Source organism: Gouania willdenowi, chromosome 3 (genome assembly GCF_900634775.1).
Source record: "Gouania willdenowi chromosome 3, fGouWil2.1, whole genome shotgun sequence".
NCBI lineage: Eukaryota > Metazoa > Chordata > Actinopteri > Blenniiformes > Gobiesocidae > Gouania > Gouania willdenowi.
In genome coordinates this window covers 23,797,864-23,821,570 of record NC_041046.1, presented here as the reverse complement: position 1 = coordinate 23,821,570, position 23,707 = coordinate 23,797,864, and the positions used below count along the sequence as shown (strand labels likewise).

The window sequence follows — 23,707 nt, the reverse complement described above, 5'->3', positions numbered from 1 at the left end:
TTTGTCGCCCGTTTTTATGCCTTACTATAGCCTTACCTCTGTTTCGAGGCGTTTGAAAATTTTTCGCCCGTTTTTATGCTTTATGTTTTGAGCTGTTTGAAATTTTTTCGCCCGTTTTCATGCCTTACTATAGCTTTACCTCCTTTTCGAGGCTTTTAAAATTCATCGCCTGTTTTCAAACTTTTGAAAATTTTTGCCTGTTTTTATGCCTTACTATAGCCTTACATCTGTTTTGACACTTTTGAAAGTTTGTCACCCGTTTTTGTGCCTTTCTATAGCCTTACCTCCGTTTCGAGGCGTTTGAAAATGTTTTACCCGTTTTCATGCCTTACTGTAGCTTTACCTTCGTTTTGATACTTTTGAAATTTTTTGTCCGGTTTTATGCCTTACTATACCCTTATACCTCTGTTTTGACACTTTTGAAACTTTGTTGCCTGTTTTTATGCCTTACCTCTGTTTCGAGGCGTTTGAAATTTTTTCGCCCGTTTTTATGCCTTGCTATAGCCTTACATTTATTTTGAAACTTTTGAAAGTTTGTCGCCCGTTTTTTAATGCCTTACTATAGCCTTTCCTCTGTTTTGAAGCGTTTGAAAATGTTTCACCCATTTTCATGCCTTACTGTAGCTTTACCTTCATTTCAGTATACCTTCTTTTTTCAGTTTTGAGGCTTTTGAAATGTTTGCCCCCGTTTTTATGCCTGACCTCAGTTTGGTCGCGTTTTCAAATTTGTCGCCCGTTTTTCTCCCTTACTATTGATTTACCTCCGTTTCGAGGCGTTTTAAAAGTTTTGGCCTATTTTTATGCCTTACCATAGCCTTACCTCCATTGCGAGGCGATTTCTGGTCATGTTATTGTTCTAATGTTTTTGTTGATTATTTTAAATGTACTTTTGCTGCCGATTTTCAATGTTCTTATTGATTTTAAGCTGTTGGATGTTTTCTGTTGCACTTTTTGATCATGTAAAGCACATTGAGTTGCCTTGTGTATGAAATGTGTTATACAAATAAATTTGCCTTGCTTAGCTTCTGTTTGGTGTCAATAAGAAATCTGACAATTGAAATAACAACAACAAACGTCATCTGTTATTTTCCTTTCATTTTATTTCCTTCCTTTTTGTGTAAAACTTTGGCATTTTATGATTGGCCAGGTAATGATCTCATATTTACAGTCACACAGTAGAATATGTACAGCAGATAACACAAAATAAACACTTTTCTTGATTGCAGATAGTTCAACACCCTTAAAAGCATATAAAATCTGATCCCCTATCTGATGCCTTTACCATGAGAGTATATATACAGCCTAAATACATTATTTACACCCTTGCCTCTAATGGTTGAACTGCACAGAATCTAAAGCTGTGTCTGGGTGAGTGCATCGGCTCAAGCTACAGCTTTTTTGTTATTGTACGGCGCACACCTCATAGTCAAAGTATCAGCAAACATCCTCAGAGAATAACTGGATATCACAGTGCTCGTTCACAGTGTGTTGTTTGACCTCTATGATGTATGAATTCAAAAAGTTGTAGGGACTTGTTAAATGTGGTCCTTCATGTAAAGTGTACCAGTGCTACTCACGCGCAGGCCATTCATACCTCGTTTATGTGATTGTACACCTCGACATATACAATCGAGGGGAGCAGCAGATAAGAGAAGCTATGGAAAAACCTTCAGTCAAACATTCTCATACTGTATACAGAAACAGAGGCCTACTGACAAACACACACACACAAGCTATTGCACACAAAGCTGAGACAGAAGTGCCATTTACGCTGTTCATATAAGTTACCAACTACTTTCTCTAATGTAATAGAACATAACATCACCATAACTGTAAAGAGTAGTAGGCTGTAAATATGGAAGACACTGATAGACAGAGAGAATAATCAGGCATCTTATGTACAATAAGACTTAGTGGTTTATAGCTAACTAAAAAAAAATGTTTCCTTTGGTACCATATTTACGTTTTCAACATGAGTTTGAAGGAAAAACATTACATTTCACAACATTTCTACGTAAATGCATATGCTAGCTACAATATCTGTTTAAGAATATAAAGATATTGATGTTATTGCGATCCTTTTTGTTGACATGTCAACCACAACTGAGGTGTTTTCTTTATCAATGATTGTGTGCAGTGGATTTTACAGCTTTGAGCACAAACTGTGTAATGACTACAAGGCATGTAACAAGGCATCTGCATTCTAGATTTAAACCCCAGTTATACGTTTTAGATTGAATTAAAAAAAAAAAAAAAAATTAAGTAAGTTTGTTTGGTAGATTATTTCTTCATTTTAGCTTTGCTTCTTTGCAATAAATGTTCTATTAGTATAGCCTCAATATATGATTTCAAGTTTAATGTTCCCAGGACTGAAAATGTTTCACTAACGAGGGGGTTCAAAGATTTTGGACTGCAAATATCTATTATTGTTTTGAAGAAGAAGAAGAAGAAGAAGAAGAAGAAGAAGAAGAAGAAGAAGAAGAAGAAGAAGAAGAAGAAGAAGAAGAAGAAGAAGAAGAAGAAGAAGAAGAAGAAGAAGAAGAAGAAGAAGAAGAAAGAATATTTGATTAAGAAATAAACAAGAGATACTGCAGCATCTACCGATAAACACCTAATAATAATAATAATAATAATAATAATAATAATAATTTCATAATACAGTTATTCTTGATTAAAATTAATAATATACATTTTGATCGACAGTTCTCAGGAGCAATTTATTTAAAAGGATTTAACGTTTATTAGAGTGAACCAAAGCTTATTCTGGTAATAGTGCAATTGTGTGTCTTTATAAATAGGCTAATGCTAGTATGTGCTTTTTCACAAAGGGCCAATGTCTCAGTTTGAATATACTTGTTTCACAATTGAATTGTTAGGACTCGTTTTGCTGTTTTTCTTTGGGTTCTGAGGTCACTTTAGGGCTTCCATGTTTCTTCATCTCTCTCCGCTGGGCGAGGCCAGAGGACTGCACAGGCTCCAGCAGTGGCGCAGGCGCACTACGTCTCAGGGCGGAGTAGGTGGCAGACAGCGCCCCCTACAAAACAATACACAGTCCCATCTTTACAAGTGTTTTTCTATCTTTTTTTGTCCTGTGTACCACTAACCTTGGAATTCAAAACATTAATTGTGTACTTTTCTATCATTTTGGTCATTTTATCACTCTAACTTTTATTGTGTCAGATAAGTCCTATGGTTCACGTGTATGGGGTGCCGGTTGTAAAGTTGTGCATGCTAAAAAAAGAAAAAAAAAAACAACAACTTTGTGCAACATTTAGCAACAAACCAAACCATGTACAAAAAAAAACGTAAATCTAAACGGTGGATTTGCATATTAGCTAAATATTTAGTTTCACCCGTGACATTATTTAGATTTAACATTTAGATTTAAAATTTAGATTTAACATTTAGATTTAACATTTAGATTTAACATTTAGATTTAGATTTAACAATTATACTTATTTATTTATATTCAGATTTGGATTTAATGTTTAACATTTAGATTTAATAATATATTATACATCACCTAATCACAGACACTCAAAGCACTTTACATTGATGTGCATTATCCTTTCACTCCACACACATTGGTGGTAAGCCTTGGGGCAGACTGACAGAGGTGAGGCTGCCATGGTGCGTCCAGCCCCTGTGGCACCACTCAATCATACACCACATTCATTCTGGGCAATGTGGGTAAGGTGCCTTGCCCAAGGACACAACAACAATGACTTGGCTAGAGCAAGATTCAAACCCCGAACCCTTTGGTTATTGGACAACCCACTTTTAATTAATTATTTTAATTTAATTTACAATTAATATTTAACATTTAGATTTAGATTTAACATTTAGATTTAGATTTACCATTTAGATTTACCATTGACTGTAAATCTCATCAAAACTAAAAAAATAGAAAAAAAGAAATTAGAAAGTGATTAATGCCTTGTTAAGAAAAACATTTTGGTAAAAAAAAGACCTTTTGTGTGAAACTAATTTTGGTTTGGACTGATTCTCAAAGAGTTATAGTGAAATATGAAAAAAAAAGTATATGTTTGAGTGCAATTGTTTCATTAAAAAAAAAAAGTAGCTTCTAGTAAATTCATAAAATATTGAATTTACGTAGGAACAGTCTTACAAACCTGAGGAAATACAAGTTGTTAGAGCTTAGTTAATTTGAACAAAATAAGTAGAAAAGATGAACACACCTTGACAGTGAGGGCATCTTGTCTGGTGAGACTTTTGTTAGAAAGCTGTTCTCTGTCTGCAATCCAGGGGTGGCGAAGAATCTGAAACACATTTAAAACATGAAAGTTACTGTCCAGTAAGTTAAAATCTGATGCCAGGTTAACAGGACTATAGGCTAACTGTACCTGTGGGGCGGTCAGCCGTTGATGGGGATCCACGTGAAGCATCTTTACCACAATATCCTGTCAGTTGTAGACAGTTAAAGGTTAGAGCAGAATTTGAAAATGGACTTTATGTATTTTAGAAAACATGTATTAACCTTAGCAGCATCTGACACCAGGTCCCAGTTTCCTCCTGTAATGATGAATTTCCCACAGCCAATCTGAGCCAGAATCTCCTCCGCTGTGTCTTCAGGGCTACTTGCGAATGGGCTGAAACTGTTCATATGATGAACACCAGTTAGCTCATGTGAAATAGGAGTAAAAAAAAAAATCTAATTCATAATTTTCTACGCATTTATTGACATTGGTTCTGAAATTTTCAGGAAACATTCAAAACAAGACTCACAAGAGCGAGTGTATTTGTGTTGTTATAAACTCAGAGGCCTCCGCAATAAAAAAAACTAATAACAATATCTGCTGGCCTGTCTTTACAGTAAAATTTGTATAGAAACACTGAGTCAATATGACTTTCTCTTTGTAACGTTTAAAGTTTGATGTTTTTTTTTTTTTTTTTAATTAAAACAATTTGTGTTTTGATTTTGAAATATTTTCCAACACATGTACAGTAGAGGAACAGTAGGTTTCCATTATTGTTGTTAGTAGAGATTAAAAACCTTTAAGACCATAATAAGTGAGGATGAATGAGCATCCTTACTATGGAAACCGTGAAAAAAAAAAAAAAAAAAATCATTCAAATTAATTAAAAAAAAATGTCCCTATCCAAACCTATTGGAATAGTGCCCAGTTTGAATCGGTCCCACAGCTCCCCCTGCTGTTAGTCACTATTTATACAGTCTATATTGACCCCATAGCACCCTCTGATCTTTAGTCATAACTGAGGAGTTATTATACTGACTCCGAAAGGTTCAGCTTATGCATCCTTGCCTGCATTTTCTTTGTGGAATGCAGTTCATCAAGTTGTTTTTTTTTTTTGGTTTTAATTATTTTCTACGTATTCCAACACACTTCAAAATATAATGCACCAACGCACCAATGCATACTACCACTGTATATAAAAGTTGAGTGCAACAATGTGTTGTGTCACTCACAAAAAAAAAAGATAATTCATGAATATGTTCTTGATGGTGAAGAACAGGAAGAAACATGACAAAGTGTATTAAAAAGTTGTTTAATTATGTTGAGGATTCATTATGATGAAGTTATATTTTCATTTATTTTAGATTCTATTCTCACACCAGTGTTGAGCTCAATTATATATTTTTAGGTACAATTATGTTAACAATTAACCATGTTCACTTACAATTATAATAATTACAATAACAATTACCTTCTGAATTACTAAAGTTCAATTAAAATTAATCAGAATTACTGAGCCTGAAATAAATAACTTCAAAGAGGTTAACTTTCCTCTTCTGTTTGCTTTCTGTTAGCATCTTTAATGATAACGGATCCTAAATCAGCTGTAAAATACACAATAAAACAAATGTCTATCATCTAATCTCTTTCCTATCTATTGGTTGCACCTGTTAGGCTTCTGAATCATGGAAAATATTAGTATTAATATTTTTGATGAGGGCATCTGAGCCTTTTTTGTGTAGGTATAGCCCTAGATTTCAATGTTTTTAAATGGTTAAAATGTGTGAAAGCTTGCTATGAAACATATTTAAATAATTGTTAACTCCATGTGTGTAGAACTGTAATATGGTTATCCAGTTTTGCGTTATTATAATTGACAATTTTTCAAATTTTTGATGGCAATTACAATTACAAAGTCAATTATCTGAACTCAGTTACAATTTAATTACAATTTCAAGAGCAACAGATCTTTTGAAATTACAATTACAATTATATTTACACCATAATTGTAATTATTATCAATTACGCGATTACAATTATAATTGACCCCAACCCTGTCTCATTCTGTTAGTACAATTAGATTAAACTGACCCAGCGATCATAGTGTAGAGAAGTATTCCCAGGCTCCAGATGTCACAGGCGGCATCGTAGCCCTGCTTCTTTAGGATCTGCACATACAACACACACACACACACACACACACACACACACACACACACACACACACACACAAAACAGGGTTTCTGATCCTCAGCAGTTTTTCTTTTTTTTTGCCAAATATAATGGTCTTTCTGTCGTGAATGTACCTCGGGAGCCATGAATGTAGCTGTGTAGCAGGGAGTCATCAACAAGCCATTTTCAGCTCTCAGCTGTTTTGCAAAGCCAAAATCACATATCCTGATGGATTCTGGGAGTCCGCTGTCATCAGAGTAGCGAATGTTACTCGGCTTCAGGTCTCGATGCACAACCTGAAATAATAATAGTAATAATAATAATAATACACTCAGCTCAGACACAGAGCTGACACTGTCGTACAGTTCTCTGTCACAGCTATAGATGTGCATTTGGTTCCTGTTTTCTAGGCTACAAAGAGGAAGAAAATAATAAAATAAAATTAATGAGCTCAAAATGATCCTTTTTTGTCCGTCTTACCCCTTGCGAGTGTAAATATTCCACAGTTTTGGTGAGTGTGCAGATGATGTCTGATGCATGTTTCTCAGTGAAATGCGTCTGTGTCAGAGCTCTGTCCAGCAGCTCTTCTCCTCTCAGCAAATCTTGGACCAGAAACACACAATGGCCATCATCAAACACCTGAAACACCAAAACAAAACATGTTTACATCATTTTTGCTCTGTGGAAAGAATGAAATCTTTGCTTTTCCTTGAAACGTTTGACTGTTTGTTTGCTGCACTCACATCCTTTATGGAGATTATATTTTGATGTTGTCCATATCTTAGCAGAATCTCAATTTCGTCTGAAGGATCTCGCTTTACTTTGTCAATAATCTGCCACAAAAAGAGAAATTGAGCATTGCGTTAGTTCAGTCAAGCTAGTCCAGTCCCTTCATCTGTCAGTAGCTATTAGCAACTGACAGCATCATCCCCTAATCAGTTAATCATCTAGCTGATCATGCTCCATGCTTCCCATTGGTTAGAGTTAGTCTTAGCGCTGTATATAAATCACGGCAACACGCCTACTTCTGCACGCTTCGTCTGTATATGTCTTATACCCACCCCCACCCCAGCTCCTCCTCTTCTGTCTAATTAAACAGTGTCTCTGTTGGCATCTAACGTCTGTGTTTCTGTTCCAATAGGTCCTGCTGACCGCTCTCTCTGCTTATGCCTCTCCATCTAGCTCATGGAACGGGCTTTCCACGCAGCTGCTAAAAGGGCCTTACCTCCAAATCTAAAGTGCATGCTAAATAAAACAAATTAAAAAAAGTGATCCTGACTGAAATAAAGCAAATTTGCAAAAAACATTAATGCAATTGTAACACATTAACGTGTCTGTGTAGGGAAAAAACACAAAGGGCTTTGGATTGTTTCTGTTTGTGTGTAAAATGTCTTTCCTCGTCACATTCTAACCTTGAACTGAATTTCTAGAGTCATCACCTAATGTTATAGATTTCACTTTTATAATACATTTCCAATTAAAACATGAATGCAAACTGAATGTGTGTGTGTCCTTTACCTTCACTGAATACTCCACAGCAGTGACTCTGTGCAGACACCTTCTGCACACCATCGTTCCCGCCTGTCCAACTTCCTCTTTGAGCTCATAAACATCACTGAAGGCCAAATCACCTCGGAAACGCTGCAGAAGACACAAATCACAAAACGCCCGTTTAATAGTTTCATCACCGTCACTCACAGACTGTACACCTCAGATAAATCATGTCAGTGTGTGAGTAACAAACATGATGGCTGCAGAAAACTAAACTGTGTTATTTATGCTGCAGGTCAAAAGGTCATGAACGACATATCAATAATTTACTTTGGCATTGAGAATACATTTATATTTATACACTTTGTGTAATAGTGTGTGTTCATCAGGGGTTGGGATCAATTACATTTTTCACTTACAATTACATTTTCAATTACCCATGTTCAATTATAATTTGACTACAATTGCAGTGACGGGCATTTTTTTCCAATTACAATTAAATAACAATTTTTTTTTTATTCTCATAAAGTCAATTACAATTACATTTTTCTATTACTAAAGTTCAATTACTGAGCCTGAAATAAATAACCTCATAGAAGTTAACCTAGCTTTCTGTTAGCATCGCTTACAATAACAGGTCCTAAATCAGCTGTAAAATACACGTAAAACAAACATCTATCGTCTAATGTATTTCTATCTATTGGTTACATTGTTAGGCTTCCTAATCAATGAAAATATAGGTTTTATTATTTTTGGTGTAGGCGTCTGAGCCCTAGATTTCAAATTTTTTGAATGGTAAAATGTGGGAAAGCTCGATATGTGACATATTTTAATAATTATTAACTACATATGTGTGGAACTGTAAATAGAACTGTAACATGGCTTCCCAGTTTAGCGTTAAAATATAATTGATTTTTCTGTTGTAAAGTCTTCATGGAAATTACAATTACAAAGACAATTATCTGACCTCAATTTCAATTTAATTATGATTACGACAGCAAAAGATTTTGAAATTACAATTACAATTACACCATAATTGTAACTACAATTACAAATGACTCCAACCCTTGCGTTCATACCTGTGTAATAGGGTTGATGTTTACTTCCTGTCGAGAACAGGCCACTGTGGCCACACTGGGCTCCTGACTGGGAGTCGTTGCAACGAAGCTGAAACCTCGGAACAACTGGTGTGTGTTTGCACTTGGAGGAATGCCAGGAGAATCTATAAAAACACCGTATCAAACAATGTAGAAAGAGAAGAAAAGCAAGATTTTTTTATTATTATTATTTTCCTTTGATTTAAGGTAATTTAATGAACTGGCGTGTCTTGTAAAGATTTTTTCCCCTTTAGTTAAAGACTCGGTTACCTGTAGGTGTTCTGGAGGTGTACTCAGGGTCAAAGTGAAAAGTGTCTTCAGGTTTGCCAACGGTTGGTTTGAAAGGAGGCCTCATTTCTCTCTTGTACAACTTCTATTCAAAATAAATAACATGATTGCAGATTTTTAAAAACATGAAACAATAAAACATATTACTTGTACAGTGTTTTCTGACCAAATTAACTATCCTGTAAAATAAGGAAAAATTATGTCATGAAACTGCTTTATTCAACGTTTCCAAACAATGCTTCTGTTTCATAAATAGGACCACAGAAAAAAACAAAATTGGATTTATATATATATGTGTATTACTACAAACGGCCTGTAGATGTCAGTCGTGTCACATGCTTTAATATCTGTTGGCTGCCCAAGGAGAATCAAGAGCCTTGAACCAGCTCTGCCATTGTAATAACAGATTTATGGGATAAAATGAGCTAAACATGAGGAAATAAAACAGACTAGAGAAGGGGAATGTGATACCATAGTGTGTCATGATGATTGAGTCATATACACAAATACCTAAAAGAGATGGTGTAAAAATGTAACATAAATTTGTATCCATTGATTTGGGAAACTTTCTTTTTTACGCTGATGAAGATGTACTGTAACTGTAATGAAGGTGAGCTGTTACACAATGATTGTTTTTATGGAACAAACTGATTTTATTTCATCTCAAATTAAGTGAGGAGGGTAGAAAACATGAATTTGAGAAAAAAACCAAAAAAAAAACATTGACATTAAATGGGGCTGAGAGGCTGAGCACACAGAGTAGGGGTTGTTGAGTAGTGTCCATGTAATCATCATAGAGCATCCTTTGAAACGTGAGTTGATAAATCTAAGTCCTACACCCAAAACGCTGCATCACTCTCAATGAGATTGGTTTAGCACATGAATGGCCAACTCTATCAATGTGATTGTATCCAATCCGAGGGCCTCATTATCAACAATGACTGATCTAAGCATTAATATGGGGGGGGGGGGTTGTCTTTTTATGTATCTTTGTCTGTGGTTTTATCGTTTATTATTATTATTTCTGGCATTGATGTTGTCAATTTGTGTGTTTTTGGGATCACTTTCTGTATTGTTGTTGTAGTATTCTGTATTTCCCTGTCATTTTGTGCAATTTTGTTGACAGTTTGTGTGTCTTTGGAGCTATTCTGTAATGTTTTGGGGTTTTTTGTGTGTGTGTGTTTTCATAGTCATTTTGTTGTGTTTGTTTTTGCTGTCATTTTGTGTCACGGTCATTGTCATTATTTTTGTGTACTTGGTGCATTTTGCTGTCAATTTGTGTGTTTTGGGAGTTATTTTGTGTATTATGATGAACTCTTTATTTCTTCCAAATTCTAGAAACGCATTTTTTGGGGGATTTGTTTTTGGGGCTGCACAAAATTAGACTAAGGGCCACATGTGGCCCCCGAGCCACCAGTTGCCTATGTCTTGTTTAGCAGAAATAAAAGGTGCAGAATGACAACGATATATGAACATAACTAGTTATATGTGAACTGTGGATTATACAGCAGATATGATGTAGGTTATACGTTGGTGAAATCCCATCAGTCGTTTCACGGCTCATTCAAATATGCAGAGGACAACTTTGGTTGCTCGCCTGTTACTCACATGTCCCGAACCAGGGATGGTAGGAATAGCTTTCAACTTTGCTAAATGACTCAGTGATGTCAGACATGCAACTTGGAGCAAGAGCACTTTCTGCACACAGTGATCCCTTTAAAGCCGCACAGGAGTGTGTATCGAGGGTAGATAATGATAGCACGGGGAGCAGTGAGCACACTGTCTGAGAGAAGAAGAGGGTATTATAGATAAGAGGATTAGTTCATATAAATTTGGACCAGGAAGGCAAAAAAAGGAAGTTACAGATTTGGCCATTATTTCACACAAAGGATTCATGATTGTTGCGGCAACGCTTGAGGATGCAAAGGAACAATTACAGCTGCTTGAAGACATAAAACTATAGTCACCACATTGTTAAGGATTTAAAGTGTAATTTAAACCATGAATTAATTCAGGGTTATTATTAGCTGTAGAAATATTTCATTTTGCAAGATTTATACTACAGTTTCGAGGGTCCGTGGTTGTTTTATTTGTATAGAGTTCGTAAAGAGGGTTTGCAATAAGTCAGTGATTGCTCTTTTTAATGAGCACAATTAACGCAGGAAAAAAAAAACAGGCTAATGACAATAGTGAACAGGACAATAATGATGGGTTCATAAACAACTTGCAATACGTGCCCTTAGCGTATACACTGCCTAGCAACTGAAACACAGTGAATAAATACAAAAAAATATGCTCTAGTGTTCTTTAAACCTGAAGAGGATACACAAATAGACACATTTATGAAAAAATGTCAAGTATTTCACCAATTAGTACATGCATGTGTTTAACTAGTGTACTCTTGTGCTGTAAGCAGAGGAAAATGTGGCTAACAAACTGTAGCACTCACATTCCAGTGGATTGATGCAAAGAAGCGATGCCTTTTGATTTCTTCGATTCCATCTGGTCCTGCACCTGTCCGTCACATTAAAAGGGTGATTCATTAGGACAAAGAGAGCATGAGCAACTAATAAAAGTCACTGTGATTTGGGTAGGATAGCAACTGCTAAACATTAAACACAGACAGAATTGAGGAATGAGCCAATATGTGAATATCATATTACATGTGCAGACTGTAGAAGCAGTCAGATTCCTATGTCTTTGTCACTTTCAATGTCATGTTTTCCTGATTATGGGCAAAAAACAAAAACAAAAACGCAATACACAATGCAGGCACTCAATGTTTCATCAACTGGTTGAAAATCTGTTGTGTTTTGCAGAGCGGTTTCTGGCCAGGCAGAAATGGTCCAAAAATGTGACATGAAAAGAGTGAGAAGTGACTAAAATGGGCCCAAAGCAGTCAATAGTGGCAAAAAAAAAAAAAAAATGACAAAAAAGAGGAACCAGGTGGTATGTAATAATAAAAGTTAGCTTAAATAAGCAAAATGTGGCAAACAATAGTGAAAAAGGGCAAACATGTGGAACAAAAAGAGGCAAAATATGGGGGAAAAAAGGAAACAAGTGTTATTCATTGGGCAAAAGTTAACTCATTTGGATGAGAAGTGGCAAAAAAAAATGGTTAAAGAATTGGCAAAAACTGAATAAAAGCGTAAAAAAGAACTGGCAAAAACGGACGAAAATTAGGACCTTTTTTTTGGAATAATAAGAATAATAATAATAATAATAATAATAATAATAATAATAATAATGAATGAAAAAGACCAAAAATGGGACAAAGCAAGTTGCAAAATGACCAAAGAAAAAGATAAAAAGATGTTAAAAAGGAATAATAATTCAAATTATGACATAAAGAGCCACATGTTGAGTATCACTGACTTTATCTTGGTAATTTAATAAAATAAAATGGGAATGGATGGTTGTCCTACGCTTAGAACACCCTTACTTTTAAAATCATTGCTCCACCCCTGTTTCTGGCTATATGCGCACTATGCAAATGCACAGAGCCCCATAAGCCACTAGCTCAGTCCTAGCAGAGCTGCAGAATGACTCAAGTGAAGATTGTAATGAAGGGTTGTCCTGACTGTTGCCTGTTTAGCTGGTAAAGTGTAACAGATTGTTACAGACTGTAGGAAATTAGGAATTAGGAATCTCTATAATTTGGCAAACTTGGGGCCTTAAAACAGCTAATTTCAAAGGATCCCCCACAAAGCTAGAAATGTCTGTGTGTGTGATTAGGTATTAGCGCACCATACCGAGTCGATTAGCTGGGTTCCTCTTAAAGAGAGCTCTTAATAAACTTTGCACTTCAGGGCTGAGAAACTGTGGCATTCCCAGCTTAGCCCTGCAGAGAGAGAGAGAGAGAGAGAGAGAGAGAGAGATACAAAATAACAGACATGAGTTAGCATGCCAACACTTTTTTTTTCACATTCATGCATATCAGTGACATTTGCTGGGGAGATAAGGGTGATAAAGCTTACTATGTAGCCACTATCTGTTGATTTTGTTGTGTGAAATGGTAAAATTTTTATGTGCTGTTGTGCAAAACATGGGAGTAGCCTACATGATATGATTTATGTACGATTTTGTAGATGCTGCATTGTTGAGAACTTCTGCAACAAAGAAATAAAACAACAAAGTTTACCTTATCTAACCTTGAGTCAAACAACTCATTAACAGCAGAAAAAAGAAAATGCTACAAGTCTATTGCACGGAAATAATAAAAATGAATGATTAAGTCATTGACATTGAAAAGAGTCAAGCGTGCAGTGAAAGAATGTCTTACTTTAGAATAAGTGCCATTGTTTCTTTACGGTCCTTTCCTTGGAATGGTAATGATCCAGTTAACATTTCAAACTGTAAAAAAGAACATGGACATTATATGAAGAAATCTAAGCCTATACCAGTAGGGGTGGGACGATATACAAAGTTCACACAACGAGACGATGCAAAATACTGGGCTCTATAACAATATTTTTGGAAAGGAAAAACAGACAAAGAAACGTTTTGTTTTGACGTTAACTCTGGGCAGACCTACACTTATTATGAGTATGAAAATGAAATATAAATTAAAAATAACATAAATAAGACACTTTTTTCCTATTTAAAGTGCAAAAAGTTTCCTCTACATAGGTTTCCCCTTGCAAATAAGCCATCAAACCTCGAGACTTTAGCCGTTTTACCACCTGGAGTAACATTCTATCAAGTGGCTATAGTTGTGAAACGGTGTATTTTCACCAATCAGGTGCATGAGAAAAGCGGATGTAAACTTAGTCATATTTTATTTATTTAAAAAGACAAAAAAAACATAATAAAAGAATAGCTGGATTAGGAAAACAAACAAACAAAAACCATCCGTTAGTCCCCAGGTGTTTGGGGACCCTTTTGAAATATGATAAACAATGTACTCCTGTGGGATTGTGTCTTTTCTCTGTTTGTTTCATGATTTGATGAAGAAGCAAAGGAAAAGCGTGACATTTTCTTTGCAGAGAAGGATGTAGGTTTTTGCGCTAATAGAGAAGACTAGATGATGATCCTTTGGGATCCAAATCGTAATGAATTAATAAATGAACTAAACAACCAAGAGAAAAATGCAGAATAATTCACAGTAAACAAAAAAAAAATAGCCCTGTGGATGCAAAGTAATAATTCTTTGTTTTTGTAGGTTTTTCCTGGTTCTGTATTTTGTTTCTCCTTTTGGGAATTCAGTTCATAATCTGTTTTTTTACCCTCGCCTCTCCTTATGTTGTTTTCCCTTTTTTCATCTAAATACGGGGGTGCATCCAATGCCCTTGGCGACCCACAGTTCTCCCGTTCTTGTCTCCCATGTTATTTGCTACTGTTCTTCTATGTTCTATTTAGACGGGATGATACTGAAATTTGTGTAAAGCACTTTACCTGTGAAAAGCGCTCTATACATAAAGATCACTTACTTACTAACCTAGAATCTAAAGAATGGGATTCTCACCATTAGTACCCCAAACGACCACCAGTCAGCGCTTTGTGTGTGCCCTCTCCTATTCACGACCTCTGGAGCCATGTACTCTATTGTTCCACAGAAGGAATACGCTCTTTTGTCATGGTCAATGGACTCTTTACTCAGTCCAAAGTCTGCACAGAGATTAGAAAACACAATGAGAAAAAAAAACACTTATTACATCAGTTCCCATTTAGATCATCTAAGTACTTCTGCACTGACCAGTGATCTTAATGTGTCCCTCTTCATCCAGGAGAATACTGTAAGAATAAAAAACAACATTAATATCAACTTGTAAAATAGCAAGTTGGAATAAAAAGCACAGAAAACAGGAGCTACTTTTCAGGTTTCAGGTCCCTGTAGATGATCCCTAGATGGTGGAGGTGGTCTAGTGCCAGAGCCAACTCAGCCAGGTAGAACTTCACATCCTCCTCTGTAAACATCACCTACAAAGAGTATATGGCGTGTGAATAGATTTTTGTTTCCAAAAAGAACCACGAACAAAAATGAAAAACCTCATAATGAGCTCATGTTTGTTCCTCTTTCGTTATCTGCCTGCAACAATAATAGATGTCGACGCAGAAAGTATCCCCTCTTAAATTAACCAAATGTGAATGCAATGTAAACAACAAAACTATGCAACATTTTTCTTTATATGTCTTTTCACTTGACTCAAAAGTTGCTTATTGATTTAATCAAGAAGGGGGGAGTGTGGATTGGAATATCTGCAGAAATACTTTAGATGTCCAACCTCTTTATTTAAAACATGCAAAAATCTATAAAACTTTGTCCATCACTTCACATCTGTTATTTTTGTTTTTTATATTATTATTACGGTACTGATACACCAGGAAGAAGAAAGGAAGGTTAAAGCCATTTTATTGTATGAATAGTGTTTTGTGAACAGTTTTAGTTTAGCTGGAGCAAAGAACCCCTACCTCTTTTGACAAACGAGTAAAAAGGTCTCCTCCTCGCAGGAAGTCCAAGATCAGGTAGAGTTTTCCTTCGGTCTGAAAGGCTAAACACCCACACACATACACACACTCTCATCTATAAGCTCTTCAAAGGATTTACATATGGTTGGATATGAGATTCATGAAAATTAAAAATGGCAACTTGTCAAATACATTTTACATTTAAAAACTTAAAATTGTTGCACTTGCATATTAGCACTGCAAATGTCACTATTTGTGAGCAAATCCTAACAATTCTGCTTCTGTTCTATAAAATACCACATAGTGAGGTAACCAAAGCTACTCTGAGGATCACTTCTTCTTTCTGTTGCTTCCTGCAGCAACAGAAAGTATCTCTACAATCACAAAGCACTTGGCATTACACAGTCCAATTCAAAATATCTTTAATGTCTACAGATTAAAAGAGATTTTTTAGAAAACTACAACAAATGAATGATGCGTGATGCTACTTAAACACTCCAGTTGACAGATGGTTTCATGACAACTTTAACAGAATATCTTCTGGCCTAATGTGTACTTAAAGTATCGTTTTTCGCCCTCAGATGATGGAGTTTTTCTCCTTCATGTGACAAATTCAGGAATGTAAACTCACCATAGTGGAGTTTAACTATGAATGGGTGGTTGACTTCCGCCAGAATATCTCTTTCCATCTTTGAGCGCACACGATCGCGAACTGGTGGAGACAAAGAGCGAAAACGTGACAAAGCAGCATTCTGTTCTTCTAGTTAGCAGAGGATAAATGAAGCACATGTTTGTGTTAGTGGGTTCCTCCAGTAAACACTTTTGTTTTAGTTGTGTAATGCCAGCCAAATTAAACTGATGCTGATGTGCAGAGCACTAAAATCCCAATAGCAGAGCGGCTGTACCATCTGTTTCTGATAAGATGAGACAGTAACACTGTTTGCAGGGGAAGAGGCTTAACATTTGTTTAAAGATGACAATTTAAACCAACTGTTGTGCACACTTATCATTAATCAATATTAGTCTGTTTTTAAAGGATAATAAAAGAAAAATCTATTTTCAGATTTCTAATTTTCAGTTTTCATTGTGACAGTGTCCATGCCTAAAGCCTAGGTTTTTATTTAAAAAGCATGTTTAATAAAGCAGCTATTGACCATAGAGAGAAGGATGAACTTTACAGGGATAGAAACAACCAAATAAATTGAAAATGCAGCATAACAGTCAAAACATTAAAAAAAAAGGCTAGTTTTGGTTTTAACTTCGCTGATGTATAGCGCCAGCTTAATTTTGTATTTAGTATTTTACTGCCTTTAAATTACTGACACTTTATATTAAAAAACTATATGAAAACATATCTTCATGTAAAGATAGAGGAGAACCGTCATTAAAATAACTGGATTGCTTTGAGTTTATTTAAAAACTCGTTTTAAAAAATTGTAGTAACGTAGGAAAATAAGTGACCGTATTCTTACCCTCATACTGAAGCAGTCAGTTTTCAAGGATATATTAAATCCCTGTATAAGCATATTTATAGCATGCAGCGCTCCATGCCGTTTGTTTACCTTTCAGTGTGGCTTTCTTTAGGACCTTCATTGCATACAGTTGGCCTCTGTCCACTCCACGGATCTTTCTGACAAGAAATACCTGAAACATTCACCATCATACGTTAGATAATGTCAATGTAAAATCAATCGCATTAGGCATGTCCTGATACAACTTTTTCATTTCCAGTATGATACCAATATTGCAGCCTTGCTTATCAGCCGATATTGATATTGATCAAATATCAGCGTGAATCATAAATTTTTAATTTTTTTCTTTAATAAAAAACATAGTTACTTATTTTGTAGTGTGGAATGTAAGAAAAGGCTTGATCATGAGAAAAACTGACCCATTTATTATTAACCAATAGGCTACATACATTTCAACCTTCAACATAATATTTACAGTATTCTACAAATGATTAAAATTAATAAAAAAAATGAATAAAAAATGAATAAATAAATCGGAAAATCCGGAAATTTGAATCCGATATCCGATATTCGTATTCAGGCTAAGACCTATATCTGATATCGATATCGGGTCGGGAACTAGTTAGCGTCACAAATTCATCTTTATAACTTTAGTTTTTGGTTTAACAGCATTAAACAGCAAGACCAGGGGTCACCAACCTTTCTGAACCTGTGAGCTACTTAAAAGCTAGTGAATAATCAGAAGGGCTACCAATTTGATATACAATTCTTAAATATTCCATTTTCCTGGTTTCACTTTAATTAAGTGGTTAGATAATGAGGAAAAGTAGCAGTAACTTAAAAAGGTGAGAAATGTTTCAACATGCAACACTTTATTTTCTTAATTCATGCAATTGTTTCATTTTCAATACATTTCCTATAGGAAATCTTTACGTTAGCCACTAACTAACAACTTTTTAACTAATCCTAGAACATGTTAGATTTGTACAATTTTGTAAACTTTTAGAAAAATCCACTTTGCATTTATTTTATTTTTCATTTTTTTTAGATCTGCAGCTTCTTTAACAGTAGATAACAACTGCACAAGAAGGTAAGGCTATGTCACCGTAATCATAATCCTATGGATGTCATTCACGTTAACCTGTTACATAATGTGCCTGCCTGAGGCTTTTTAAACACCACCCAACAACATCCGTTGGGTCCACATCTCTGGCCCATGCAGACCATGAGACCACTGACCTATAGTCACATTATAGGTGTCAATGCTCCAATAGTTCTTTAAAAAAAAAGAAATGGTGTAACTTTTAAATAGACACTAGTATGTAAAGATTCTGCTAATTCCATTCTATCATATTATGAAAATACATCAGAAGTTTCAAACATTGTATGCCTTGTATCAGGGTTGGAATCAATTACAATTACATCTTCAATTATCCATGTTCAATTACAACTCAATTACGATTATGTTGACTGACATTTTTTTCCAATTCCAGTTAACATTACAATTATTATTTCCCCACTGAAATCATTACAATGACATTCTCAATTACTAAAGTTAAATTACAATTAATCACAATTACTGAGCCTTTGATAAGTAAGTCCATAAAACAGAACCTTCCTCTCGTGTTAGCTTTCTGTTAGCATCTCTTAAGTCAACGGGTCCTAAACAAGCTGTAAAATACACTAAAAAATAGAATAGATCATCTAATTTGTTTCTCACCTCTTGGTTTCCTTGTTAGACTTATTAATCAATTAAAATATTGGTATTAAGATTTTTTGGTGGTGTCAGAATTCGGCTAGATAAAAAAAAAAAAAAAAAAAATTAAATGGTAAAAAGATCCTCAAAAGAAGTGACAGATAAACTTGACATGAAACACATTTCAATAATTGTTGACTATATATAGTATGTGTAAGCCATAGAACTGTAACATTGTGCCACAGGTTTGAGTTTAATTCAAATATAAATGACAGTTTTTATAGAATTTCAATGACAATTGAAAGTCAATTATCTGACCTCAATTACAATTCAATTACGACAATTACAACAGCAACATATTTTTCAATTACAATTACAATTGTTATAATTGTAATAATTACCAATTACCAATTACAATTATAAGTGACCCCAACCCTGCTTGTTTGTATATTCAAAGTTTGTGTCTTGATGAACACAAAGATACTCAGACACCGTTCCATTCTTAGAGTAGCTACATTTGAGTACCTGTTTTTAATTTCTTAACAACAAGCACGACTTGACAAATGGCGTTCCAACTTCAGTGTGAAAAACCTTGACCGCACAAAGCTGACGTCAATTGAGTCCAAGAGCTTTGGCGTGAATTACAGGCAATATAACCTGACCACGAGCCAGGTTATATTGCCCTACATTTCTGCCTTAATTAAATGTTGAAGTGTGCGACTGAGAGCTGATTTTCTCAGTGCTGTCTAAAGCTGTCTCAGGAAAAATTACCAAAATGATTGCAGGCAATTTCACCAGGGTAATTTCACAAATTAAAACACTCAAATCTGCAACCACCACATAACGTTATATGCATGCAGCAGCATTATTAAGAGTGGAGGTCATTTCAGGTAAAAGTAAAAAGAAAGGTATTGTTGTTTGGCCATATACATCTGCATTCAGAGGCGCCGCAATGGGGTAGGCAATGCAGGCGATTGCTTAGGGCCCCTAGCTGAAGGGGGCCCCTAGGGAGGGCTGACATTAGTCAATTTCAGTGACAAAATAATATAACTGCTTTGAGACGCTGCAACGACAGCGCATCGAAACTCACCCCGCACTTGGCCCTTTCCGAGTAGTCACTGGACAGTTGCAAATAGGGGGCCCCAACAGACCCCCTGGGCCTGGACACATTACAATGACACGTCGGGAACCTGCCAAATGGTGCCCCACTACTACCCTGCATCAACGTGCAGTCCTTGGTGTCATTTTTATCATACTTAAAATGTTGCACATTTCAGTTGTGTTTGTTTTTAACATTAATATATTGTGTGTAAAGTTTGCATTCAGTTTAGTTATGTTTTTCATTATTTATTTTATATGTTTATCATTTAATGAAGTATTTCTTTACTGATCTGTCGTCCTGGACTTCATTTATCATCATTCTGGTGCAGGGAGACCCAATAGTCCTTCTTGCCCAGGGCCCCCAGAGGGTCTAAAAACACCCACGTCTGCATTTACAGGTCGACATAATGAATATCTATCAATAGTACCTTTCCATAGGAGCCTTGTCCCAACACTTTAAGCAGCTGGAACTGAGATGGATCTGCTTTCTCACAGCCCTCTTTGACATGGTGACTGATGTCAATCTCCTTAAGCACACTGTCGTCCTGGAAGAAGAGAGAATATCTTTAGAGAAAAAATATATCAAAATGTTCCACGTGTATCCTTTACATCATAAAAGTACCCATGAGGAATGGTATAATCTAAAAACCTCTCACTGTGATGCATTGTGCAAGCTTCACCTTTAACTCTATTCAGTCTGCTCAGTGAAGCAGAGAATCAATAAGTACAGCTCAGTTTGATCAGTGTGACAATCATAATGGTCTTCTGTCATTTGAAATGACCCCCGCCCCCCGTTACTTGATTGAAATGGTACTCAGGTACAAGTACAAGAAAGTCATAAATCAAATACTCATAGAAGTCAATAATAGTCAAAGTAAAAGTTACTAGTTTATTGTTGGTAATAAATCTTGCCACGGTTCCCTTGCATACAGTAAACATCTCATGTATAAACAAGAGACCAAATCTTGCACAATTGGAACTTAATAAATTGTCCACAAAGGCATCTGTACAAAATAAAAGGTTTATGTAAAAATGTATAATTCTTTTTTTTAAATGAAATGACACCAATGAACTCAAAATAATAATAAAAAAAAATTCTAAGGCTCTAAGTATAGCTAAATTTATTAACTCTAAAACAGAAAAAAAACCACCAGTTTTGGTGCCGCGCATTACATTTAATATGGTTGGTCGAATATAAAAAAAAAAAAAAACCAATAATAATAATAATAATAATAAAATTACTCAGTAACAGTTGGGTGTAGAAATTGTAATGAATTACTTTACTTCTTTTTAAATGTGCACAAGTACAAGTAAAATTACTGATTTATAAATAAACCTGTAAAAGCAACTCAATTACAGTAATGTGAGTACTTGTAATCCATTACTTTCACCTCTGATAATTCTTGACAATTTGTTTATTTGTAAAAAAAAAAAAAAAAAAAGAAAAAAAAGTTGAAAGATTAATCCAACAAAAATATATTAATCTAACTGTGAAGTGATATTCAAAAGTCTGAAAGGAAAAAAGTTCAAGCCTGATGAGATCATCACCACTAGGTGGGCATGGGGGGGGTAGAACTTTTTATAAACATTGATGCGTCACAGTATACTGTCATAGAACAGGCCGACTAACACAAAGGTGCACGCTCTCAGGTAGAGAATCCTTTAAGCTCATTCAAACATAATAATGCACAAAGGGCCAAAAACACTATGTATAATGCAAGTGATGTTTTGTTTTGCTTTTATTTTCTTAACTCAATATGCCAAGCATTCAGGTATGTGTAGATGTGCGGAAAAAAACAAATATGCTGCCCTTGCCTCTGCCCTGCCGATTTGTTTGGGCTATAAATAGACCCTCACTGCTGTTGCTGTCCACTCAATCACTCTGTCTGTCTGTCTCTCTGTCTGTATCATTCATCTATCAGCCTGCCTGCCCAGCTGTCTGTTTGCCTCTTAGCATTTCTGTCCAACTACATTTTCATATAACCTGTCTCCAAACAGTGTCTCTGTAGCAACAGTCCTGACCCACTAGCTAGCATATAACAAGCTTTTCCTTCCCCACCCATTTCCCACAGATTCCTCACTCCTTCCTGCACATGAGAACATACGCTTTGATAAGGGCTGGGCTGATATCTTTTGCACAAACACAATATGATGCAACTGCGATGCAACCTCACCCCCACCCACCCCTTACCTGCAGACACATGCAGAGATAAAACAGCAACATCCCACTAAAGATTGTCTCACCTCAAGTTGACAGAATCCAGAGTTGTTCTTGTTCCTGGCCGCCTTATTCTTCAGGTAAATAGAAAACCATCTTCGCACTGTGAATTTTCGTGTGCTGGTATCCATAGCAACAAGCAGATGACTGCATCTATCCCATAATGATGAGCATTTCAATGACAGGTAGTCCAGATGTATAGAGAGGGAGAAATAAGCTTTGGGGTTTTCCTAGTTGTCCTGCTGACTCGTCATTGATCCATCGTGGATGATGCAGGGCTCCAGTTCGCCCATCATAGACACGCTGTGGGGTTCCCAACCCTCTGCTGACTCTCCCTCCTCTCTGTCAGTCGCTCTCTCCACTGCAGTGGACAAAAGTGAGCAAGCACTCCAATTTGAAACAGAGCTGGTGATCTGTGACAGAGGGATGACGGACAGGGCAGGTGCTGCTTGGGTTTGGGATCGCCTTGTACCCAGCGTGCTGCGTGAAGTCACAAGGAGAGGTGACGAATAAATCTGTACCGCTGAATCAGGAGGTGTGTGTATGTGTGTGAGCTCCCTCTTTGCATATATATCCCCCATATGAGTTCATCCCCTGCTGCCTCCCTCTGCAGAGTAAATAAGGGATTGTCACCAGTCACATTGTGTACAGGCAGCTACGTTCTCCCCCCTCCTCCTGTTTCTGCCTCTCACCTCTTCTCCCCACAGTACACAGCAACAGCTGGTGAGGTCACATGGTGTTACACTGCTACCTCTGTGTCTCCCTCTTCCCTCTGCCTTGTCACTCTAAAAAAGCCTGGCATGGCATCCAATCCCACCCACGCAAAGACAAAATACATCCCAGCTGATGACACGGCATTGGATTTCAATACAATGTCAAGGGCATGTCAGTGCTGTGATAGGGGTGATAGTGACAGACAAGGACAGCACTCACACACAGGGTACAGTGTGATCTAGTCGATCTCCAGCAGTGTTTATGTGTGCAGGCATTTGGACGTGTCACATCAGCAGCTTTACAGAACTGCAGTGTTACATAACCCCAGACAGACAGAGAGAGAGAGAGAGAGAGGGATGGAAATGGATGGAAAAAGGAAATTGGAGGGATGAGGATGATTTTGTAAGATGAAAAGAGGGGATAAAGCAAGGATTGCCACAACACTGGAGTCAAAGGTCACCAGGTTAGTTTAGGTAACACTAAACAAATATTTTAGTCCCTTTGACTATTAATCGTAGACCCACAAACATCACCACAAATATTGTAGTGATGTTTGTTTTATACATTTCACAAGATTACATCAAACACATCATCTCCGGGAACTCAAACACTATGACATGTTGGGATGTTTTCAGTCGATCTGCTGCGCTGTATTGTGGGAGGAGATTTGGGATTATAGAATGGTGTCTTTGCCCCAGTGGGATTAAGGCTCTGTAAGGAGATCACAATATTAATATTAATACACAGAGTAGACGTGGCCACAGTGACACAGACAGGCTGAAACATAAGAGTGTTATAAAACATGTTTTTCCCACATCGGTAAACAAAAACAT

The 23,707-nt window shown here is 36.2% G+C and overlaps 1 protein-coding gene across 1 annotated transcript; it reads right to left on the bottom strand.

The window, feature by feature from the left end:
* Positions 1-1,082: 1,082 nt before the first annotated feature.
* Positions 1,083-22,757, bottom strand: rps6ka2 (ribosomal protein S6 kinase, polypeptide 2). Its single transcript, XM_028438135.1, has 22 exons — positions 22,187-22,757; positions 20,371-20,487; positions 17,236-17,317; positions 16,305-16,385; positions 15,677-15,756; positions 15,078-15,184; positions 14,961-14,998; positions 14,730-14,872; positions 13,548-13,618; positions 13,018-13,106; positions 11,715-11,779; positions 9,248-9,350; positions 8,960-9,102; positions 7,908-8,030; positions 7,133-7,222; positions 6,870-7,028; positions 6,524-6,685; positions 6,309-6,385; positions 4,499-4,616; positions 4,365-4,421; positions 4,200-4,280; positions 1,083-3,034 (listed from the first exon to the last, which is right to left on the bottom strand). Exons 1-22 carry the CDS (start codon positions 22,289-22,291, stop codon positions 2,873-2,875), a joined length of 2,253 nt encoding a protein of 750 aa, XP_028293936.1. The 5' UTR covers positions 22,292-22,757; the 3' UTR covers positions 1,083-2,872.
* Between the last annotated feature and the right edge of the window lie 950 nt (positions 22,758-23,707).

Excerpts from the sequence above, each read along its gene's own strand:
- rps6ka2 (XM_028438135.1), bottom strand. The coding sequence starts at position 22,291 with ATGGATACCAGCACACGAAAATTCACAGTGCGAAGATGGTTTTCTATT. Across the intron at positions 4,617-6,308 it reads CTCTACACTATGATCGCTGG|TTTCAGCCCATTCGCAAGTA; the intron begins GTCAGTTTAATC and ends TCATATGAACAG. Across the intron at positions 4,422-4,498 it reads TGGTGTCAGATGCTGCTAAG|GATATTGTGGTAAAGATGCT; the intron begins GTTAATACATGT and ends TACAACTGACAG.